The 9,252-nt window shown below is 35.4% G+C and overlaps 1 protein-coding gene across 2 annotated transcripts in view; it reads left to right on the top strand.

Moving 5' to 3' along the window:
- The window catches only part of VDR (vitamin D receptor), an 87,899-nt gene that overhangs the window by 61,845 nt on the left and 16,802 nt on the right, over positions 1–9,252 (top strand). For both annotated transcript variants that reach the window (XM_072406632.1, XM_072406631.1), the window contains exon 3: positions 2,970–3,100. In XM_072406632.1, coding sequence (XP_072262733.1) covers positions 2,970–3,100 — 131 coding nt within the window. The remainder of the gene's footprint in view (positions 1–2,969; positions 3,101–9,252) is intronic.

The following is a 9,252-nucleotide window of genomic DNA, read 5'->3' as shown; positions in this document are numbered from 1 at the left end:
GTAAAGTGCAGTGTAATATGTTGGCGCTATCTAAATACTGTATATTCATAATACCAATTATTATTAATCTAATGTTTTACTTTCAAACATTTTTATTACCACTACAATTTGTTTATGGCAATATTGGATATTCTAGCTGCTAGGATCTCCTCAGCTTTCTACCAACTTGCTAGGCTACCCGTCCTTACCCCTCCAGACATTACTGATATAAAAGTGTTGCAGTGAAGGTTTTTTAATCTTACATGTCTTTTGATTAGGCAGTAGCCCAAAGCTGCAAAACTGGTTGGGACATGACTAACTGCATGTTTTTTTTTGGGGGGGGGGGGCTGAGTGTGGGAGGAAAACCCATGCAAACACTGTGCATTTTTATTGAATTAATAAAATATTGTGTGCTTAGATAATTTGAATATGACCCTGTCCGATTTCCCTAGCCAAAGTAAAGTCCTTCTGTAGTTATAAATACAGTTTAATAAAAAAACTACTATAGAGTGTGTAAATATTTTAAATGATCCTATCACATATTTTCTAGAGCACTGTAGTTTTGTAGTTTTTTTATTTTTGTAGTTTGATAGCTGAACATTGTATTATACTGGCATGTTTGATGGTAAAGGTAGCTTGAATAACAACTATTTCTAAGAAACAATTTAAGTCATACATTCATGACTCGCTACTTCCCTCACAAACTAAGCATGTGATTGCTCACTTAGCCAAGAACCTAACAAATTTCATTCATAAGTATGATTATAAGCAGTTGTATTTGGTTTTATAATTAATTACCATTCTTGTGAAATACCTTTATTTAAAGTTTTTATTTTTTAGGCTTTAAAAGACACTTTCAGTCATTTAAGACACTCTATCAAGTGAGTAACTTTTGTTCACAGTGCCGATGACATCCACCTTATCTAAAGACTGCTAAATTCTAATGTATAATATTTTTGTTCTTGGGTTTAAATATGCTTTAATGCAGTGGTCTCTTTTTTTATTACAGATTTCTGTTTACATTATTCCAATAGTGTAATTTTACATAAAGCAAGCCATGGAAAAGTGTTTAATCTGCATTGTTTAATGTTGTGTTTTAGATTAGATGGGATTTTGTCTGTAAAGGTTTCTTGGGCTTCTCTTTCAATAATGTAGATCTAAGTGCAGAAACTAACATACAATTTACACAGTACTTATTTATAATCTTGTGGTTCCACAAAAATAGTAACGCAGTGCCAGAGTGGAAAAAGCAATAGCATTTGCCTTAAATAACCAATATTTTCCTTCACATTGCTTGCCCTTCCAAGAACAGTGGTGGTTATTTTCAATAACAACATTTCCAGAGCTGAAACATTTTTAGACATTCATGTGGCACATTCACAGCAATTTGTATAACCGGTCCTTGTCCTCATGTTTGTCTGAGCTCATTTTTCTTCACAGACATCTTCCTTTATCTCCATTTCCCAGAAATAGATTGCTGCTTGCCACATTTCTGTTTGTCTATGGATGCCAGCTTCCTGTTTTTTAATATTGCTATATATTATTATTTTTGACCAGAAGATTGTTTGTATTTTTTCAGTTCCTCTGACAAACTTTTTGTGTGGTAAAAGTAGCTCTGTGGGCTGTAAAAGATAAAATAAGCTGTAATTTTTACACTATACTTGGACTGTGTGGAAGAGCAGAACAACAACATGTACTTACTGATTGATGCCACACATACCAGCAATGAATATCTGCAGGGAATCTGTGACATGTATACATTACACTGTCCACTGACATGACCTGAAATTCTTTATGCTTTTTTTTTAAAAAGGGAAAGTGTGATATATTCCACCGTTTATAGATTATTTAAAAAGGCAGAACTAAAATGTTGCACTTTTTTTAACATCATTTGAGCAATATTTGTGTTGGCGTATTTGTGTGTATTTCAATAGTGTTCAATACAACATTCATTTTTACATGCATTTTTTTTTTCTCTTAGGGTTTGATTTCAGGTAAGGGTTTTTTTCCCAACATTCAATAAAAATGCATGCAAAAACAACAGTGAGGCTCATACTTGTCATTATAGCACATGATCTGTAAAATTAACAGCAACTGAACTTTCAACAACTCTGTTCTGCTCAAGTCTGCTTCTAGTCCCGGGCTGGCTGTTGCCAGTCCACATCATGTGGCTTTTTTTTTCTGTTCAAAGTACTTTATTGTAAGTTACATACCATGTTCCCTTAAACATTACATTTTTTTTTTTTGGTTAAACTTGGAAACCTTGGCGATCAAGAATTAATGGCGTAGAGCCTCCCGGGATACCTATGTAATGCATCCCGAGAGGCTCTTGGCTGCTCCTTCTCCAGAAGCCCTTTCATCAATATTTCATCAATGCATGCGCAGATCAGCAATTTTCTCCCCAATCTACGTCACCGATCTTGCGCCCGCACAGTGTGAGATCGGGTGACGCCGGATGAAGAACCTGGAAGAAGAAAGAAGGAGATGTCAGCGGCCGCCGGGATATCTTCGTCAAGCATTCCTGGGAGGCTCTTGGCTACTTCTTCTCCTCATGCCCTGATCTGGGGCATGCGTAGAAGAAAAAATTGCTGATCTCACACATGCGCAGTGAGAACGACAATATTTTTTTCCCATTTACATCACCTGATCTTGCACCTGTGCAGTGCGAGCTCAGGTAACGAGCTCAGGAAGAAGAGGGATGTGCCTGACTGCGTGCCAGGCTAAAGACGGATACCAGGACGACGTGGGACCAAAACTAAGCAAACCTAACCCAAACTAAACCTCCAGACTGATAGGCATATCTGTGGCAAGTGTTTGTTTTTGTATTTTTTGGTTTAGTTACGCTTTAATAAGAATTACGGTACTTCATATTAATTAAAAGAAGAAGTTTTTTTAAAAAAATGCATAGCTGGACAAGGCAACAAAAATAGATACGTCTAATAAAATTTTATAAAGTAATAAAAAAATTTCATATCCACATTTTCTTTTAGGAGAAGCATGAAGAGGAAGGCAGTTTTTACATGCCCCTTTAATGCGGATTGTCGCATAACCAAAGACAATAGACGACACTGTCAGTCCTGTCGGCTGAAGCGCTGTATTGATATTGGCATGATGAAGGAATGTAAGTAAACACAAATTCTGAAATAGTTATGTTGGTTTATGCTTTAGTGTAATAGGATTTAAGGTGGTTATATTAAAATTCTTCTAAAATAACTTTTAACATAGCATTTGAATTTTTAATGTTCTCCAATCTAGAAACTGGACTAGATTAGGAAATGTAAACGAATAGCTGTAATAATCAAATATTTAATGTTTTACCATCTAAAAATAATTATTAGTATATTAATTATAATATATTAGTATAATATAATATAATGAATAATCTTGTTCAGCTGATTTTCAATACAAACATCACTGTTGGATAATGCATACAGAATCTGACTACACTTTTCTTTACAGTTAGTCAAAAACAACCTCATCTTGTGGTTGGATTTTTTAGCACATATTTTTATCCCATAACACTGGCTACTCTAAAGATAGCATTACCTTACTATTTATATTATAGCTACTATAAGGCAGACGTTCCCAAACCCTTACCCTGACTCTTGGGTAAAAAAAAAACAAACAAAAGAAACCAATGAAAGTAAAATGAGAATTGATATAAATGTTTCATTCCTTGCTGTGTCATAATGTGTACACAGCAGTATTGCTTGCCCCTCTCTCTTTGGCCTTATTGGCTGCAGATGTCTTCAGAGTGAATTACAGAGATGGATGACAAAAGCATTGTTCCTACTTCTATGAATGCATGCATTTGTAAGACACTGAAAGTAAAGTTTTTAATATTTAGGGGCAGTTTAAAGGGAAAGGCTTATGCCCCCATAAAGAACAGGAGGATCAGACCTATTTTTCTCTAGACTGAGAGAGGGGTTTTCCACTTAAATGTAAAAAAAGATGGCATTCCTCAACAAGGGAAGCAAAGGGGTGTTTTGCAAGTGACAAGGGGTGAATCCTTGTCACTTGCTCCTGATTGGAGGACACTAAAAGATTGGAAATTCAGATCTGGAGAGGCACTAGTGATTGGAACAAAAATAACAATACTAACAGGTAAATGTTCTGATATCCTACCTGGACTGCACTGGTGAAAAGGGACCTTAATTGTGAAAGTGAAAAGGCGTAACATTTCTAATGTGAGAGTTGTCATATCTCTTTCAGTACTACAAACATAACTGTTATCACCCTGGCGTCTGCCCAATAGAAATTTTGCTTTGGTAATTGCTTTTGGTTTTTGCTTTACATTGGTAAAATTAGATTTATTTGGTGTGTTGGTCAATAAAGTGACCATGCACACTTACAGTCATTATATATGCAGAGGAAACTGTATTCCATTTTCTCAGTCATTAATCAACATATTATTTGGTTTTCACAACCTTGGAATATCAATCTATGGGTAGGAAAGGTCTTGGATTTGTGCGTACTTTCAGTATGGCAGCATGTGTTATTACAGCCCATAGCTGTAAGGTTTAACACAGTGGATGTCCAAGTCTGTTGATATTTGGCCCAATCACAATTTAGGTCCCTGTTAGCCTTATCTGCACGTATGTGGGCATGACAATGATATGAATTGACAAAGGACTTTGTAAATCACTGCAAAATATATTGGCTTTATATAAATACTGGCTAATTAATATTTTTAAACATTATTATTAAATTATATAGTGCCAACATAAAATGCAGCGCTGTGCATCCAATAGGGATTGCAAATGACAGGCAGTGACACAGGAGGAGAGGACTAATAATATTACGAATAATAATACGAATAGATAGAAAAAATGACATGGAATGTTACTTTATGCCAGATCCATTATTGGTATAAAGTACTGTGGTGATTAAAAAATCTCCTGTGGTCACCTATTAACCTACAACAAAATACATTTTAAAGCCAACAGGTGTGTACCAACAGGCAGTATACATAATATGTGTTGGCTGTATAAAACACACACTTGGTCTTAATTATTTTTTAGTTAAAAAGTTACGTGTCTAAAATTCCTAGAAAATTTCCCCGTGTATGACCAAAATCACTTTGTCTTTCTGAGCAGAAAATATACTGCACCAAATATGTAGATCAAGTCTATTACTCTCCAGAACATTATTTTCCTATGTTTTTCTGTATATCTAAGAACATGGAATTATGTTTCCCTGATCTTTTTTCTAATGCTAAAGCCACTGATTTTGCAAAAAAAAAAAATCTATGTATGGAATCCGCGGATAAGAAGCCCAAGCATTTGTGGTCTGTGGCTGTGCTGTTACTATGCTCCCTTGTGTTGGCAGTCCTTAATCGTTATAGACAGCCTAAAGTATGCAAACACTGCAGCACAGTGTGTATATATTTGTATATTTATATATGTACATACATATACTGCTTATGCATACATTTGAAAAATAATATAAATGGTTAGATATAAATTTTACCCTAACCCATTGCAATTTCTGTTTAAAAGGCATATTAGTTGATAAGAAAGTAGTGATTTTCCAGTACAAACAATTACCTGCCACATTTGGGACACAGTCATTAGAAATAACAACAAGCCTACAGATAAATTATTTGCTTGCCATAAAATAGTATTTAAACCAAAATAGTAAGTACTGTTTCCATCTAAAGTTAAAACACGTATAACATATAGAACACATGTATAGCCACACCTTCTCCTAAAGATACCACATTTTATTAGGTCTAAATTGGCAAACAAAAACTCTACTCCTGTACATCAGTAGCTTCTTTCTCCAACTGACACCTGCAAACATTAAATAATGATATATTTAATATTGACAGCTATTTCAACTTTGTCTTATTTGTCCTATTTCAGTGTGCGCGCCCAACTGTAAGGCATGATAAATTCTTAAGGGTGTGCCGTAATGTGTGTTGCCCTTGGTCACCCCAGTTAAATAGTTTTTGAGAGAAACCTTTCCAGAAGAATAATAATTATAGGGTTATATTTATGATAATTTAATTACAGGGTAATGGTTTACTAAATGTGCTGAATGTGTCAAGCAGTTCAGTTTGAGGGGGTCATCTAGTTTGAAATTCATATCAGCCATTATGGATTCTGTTTATATTGTGGAAAAAAAACTGGCTAGTTGCTTTTAAATTTTATTTCCATAGCATCTGTTAAACATGTAATTTTTCAACCAACCTTAAAACTGCTTTCCCACCCTAGCTTTAAAGTATATTCTTATAGCAGAACATCACAGTGCTACAGTTGTGGTACACATTCCATGTGCATCAACATAGCAGTAACAGCAACCACTCCATTGTGAGAACATTAGTTTTCTTTGTGATCTAGTATGTGTGTTCCCAAAATATGATGATTCCTTTTTATTTATATACTTTTACATATATATATGCCTGTGTACCCAAACATTTCGTTTTGTAACTGGTGTCCTGACACTGTAAGCATTTGGAACAAATTTGTACACTCTTTGTGGCTGATAAGATAAATATGTTACTTTTATTATGGTAAATAAGGTTAGTTTATGAGTTTAGAGTCAGGAAAAGATCAGCAGTAAAAGACCACAGTCAAAACTGGTGACTATATCTAAAAAAAAAAACCCAGTGTATACAGACATGAAAAAACAAAGTAGAGGAGAAAGCTAGTGTTTTTTTTATGGCAAAATTATTAAATTAATAGTCAAATAGTTCACATATTTCTTATGTAACATAGGGGAAACAACTTGTCACTCCCATTAAAAACTTCATAGAAGACAAGACCTTGTGTCGATACAGAGGAATCTCTAAACAATAAACTGCGAAAAGTGCGTAGGTATAATGTCTCATATGTGGACGCATTTCGCCTACAGGCTTCTTCAGGGGACTTGTGGAAAGCGTTACATTTTGTAATCAGCAGGGAATGCTCCCTAAAAAGAATTCCTTATGGGAAATTATAGGCACATTTAATCCCACATAGTTTTTCGGTGTTGAGCAATAGTGCCAGGGTTCCTAAGGCACTGTGTCGTGGTGTGTGTAGCAGTCAAGTTGACTAGTCATTTGTCCTCTGCCTGCTTATCTATAGACACTGCTTTTAGATTTTTGTCCATCTTTAAAGTGGTAGTTGAATGGTTAAAGCCCAGCAGTTGCCTGTAAGTGGTGAACGAGCCCCTACTCAATCCAAAAACGTCTTTACATAGGGGAAGGGCCATTGTCAGGTTGTAGTACAGTCTGTGAACCCTATGGAATTTCTACTCCAACAAGATGGGAATTCTTTCTAGGGTAAAAATAAGGGATAATAGTAAGAACCTCAGCCAGGTTGTTATGATTGTGTATTCCTGCTTAAAGAATGCCACAGGGACAAGAAGTGTGGTAGGAGTTCTTCACCATCGTCGCAGACAGCATTAAAAGATTGAGGGAAGTATTTACGGTATTCAGATTTTTAGCAAAAACTATAATAAAAAGATTGAGATTTAATAATTGGTAAAGGCTAGTTAAATGTAAGGGGCCACGTAAGTGTAGGGACCACATTTTTATTATGGAAATACAGAGCTACTCTTTGGTGCTGTCAGTAACAATAATTGTAAGGTACCTGTAGACCTCCAGTAGGGTAACCCTGTATGTCAAGCTTATCTTTTTTCTTTAACCAAAACTATATTCCTATACCTATGTCACTACTTTGGTGCAAGATTGGGTAACGAATCTTCTTGAAAACCAAAAAAAACCAAAAAAAAGTGCCACTCTTACTGTGCATGCCTGGCCATGCATGCTATGGGAGCAGGATTGCCAGTGTCCCACCCTCATCAATGCTAACCACTTGTGATGGTGGCAGGGCTGCTCATGCCCCACTTTCATCCATTCAGAAGACCAGTCACCACTAATGACAGGCCGGGTGGGAATGTCTGGTAAGGAAAAAAAAAGGCTCTGGGGAGAATAATGGATAAGATAAACATATAAATGGGGCTGTATACAGTTTTTTTTTTTTTTTTTTGTAGTTTTGAAACCTGTAGTTTTGCTTAAATTGGAAGTAGATTACTGTCACAAGCTAGGTGTTTCTTTTGCCAGGATTTTGTTCCATTTTTCAGAAATTAAGATAGCAGAGTGTGGCTGAGTACTCCCTGCTTTTGATGTAGATAAACCCCTTTAGTACAGCACAATTTCATGAACAGAACTTCCTGTAAAGCATCATATCGTATCTGAGTAACATACAGAAATCTACTTTTGGAGATGTCCAAACTTTTTTTTTTCTCCATATGTTTCTTTCCATCTCTTTCTTGTTTTTGACTTTAATTAAAAGCTAAAGTTTTCCAATTGATTAGCCAAGTATGAGCTAATTTTTAAAGCCTGTTGCCTCAAGCCACTTCTAAAAAAATCAATAGTTGAAGACTTGTTGAGGAAATTACATGGCTTTGCTCATATCTTTCTAAATTTCATCAAGACCTCTAACAGATAATGGAAAGCCAAAAAGCATGTAATTACAATGCTAATCTTTCTCCAGTTGGGTTAATGCATTTAGTAAAACATTAGGAGAGTAAAATGAGAAAACAAAGTGACAAACTGTCTGACCTAAAAATACTTTGTCATGTCATCTTAATAAGGCAAACTTTGCTTTTAAATATGAAACTGGTTAGAGATTTTTAAAACTGCTGAACACAATATGAATATAGAGTTTTAATATCCCTTTCACATTTGCAGTTACAGAGTGCATAGTAAGCTTTTCCCAGGCGCATAACAAACTTTGCCTTGTGTCCAGGAGCAGAAAATCACACTGCAGGTTAACACATTTACATATGCATTTAATTTGTAGTGTGGTTCTTGCGCAAGAGGAGGAAAGCAATTGCATGACCAGAAGTGACACATCACCTCCAGGAACCACACTGCATCACCACTGCAACTGCAAGCATATGCACCGAATGGTTCCCAACTGCTCCCTTTTAGTTGAACGTGGTTGAGCCTGTGGTACAACACTGCTTTCAAGCTCAAGTCTGAAATGGTCCTTAGACTTCACATTCTCTCCTAATGGAGCTGTCTTACTGCTTTTTCCGGAATTCTGCACACAACTGAAGTCAGATAACATGCAATAGGAATTTGTTCTTTGCTGAAATACTTTTATTATGAGAAATGAACAAATGTAATGGCAAAATAAAAGTCACTTTAAGTCAAATTAATGTAAAATAAGAATGTCAAACTATAAAGAAATGTGCAACCACTTATATGGTTATATATATGATTTGGTTTTAGACAAATAACTCTTAACCAGTTATGTACCTTTTTTATTTCAAAGCAAATTA

The sequence above is a fragment of the Pyxicephalus adspersus genome, chromosome 1 (assembly GCF_032062135.1).
Source record: "Pyxicephalus adspersus chromosome 1, UCB_Pads_2.0, whole genome shotgun sequence".
Classification (NCBI taxonomy): domain Eukaryota; kingdom Metazoa; phylum Chordata; class Amphibia; order Anura; family Pyxicephalidae; genus Pyxicephalus; species Pyxicephalus adspersus.
The sequence above is the reverse complement of the archived record's forward strand: the minus strand, read 5'-3'. Positions and strand labels throughout refer to the sequence as shown.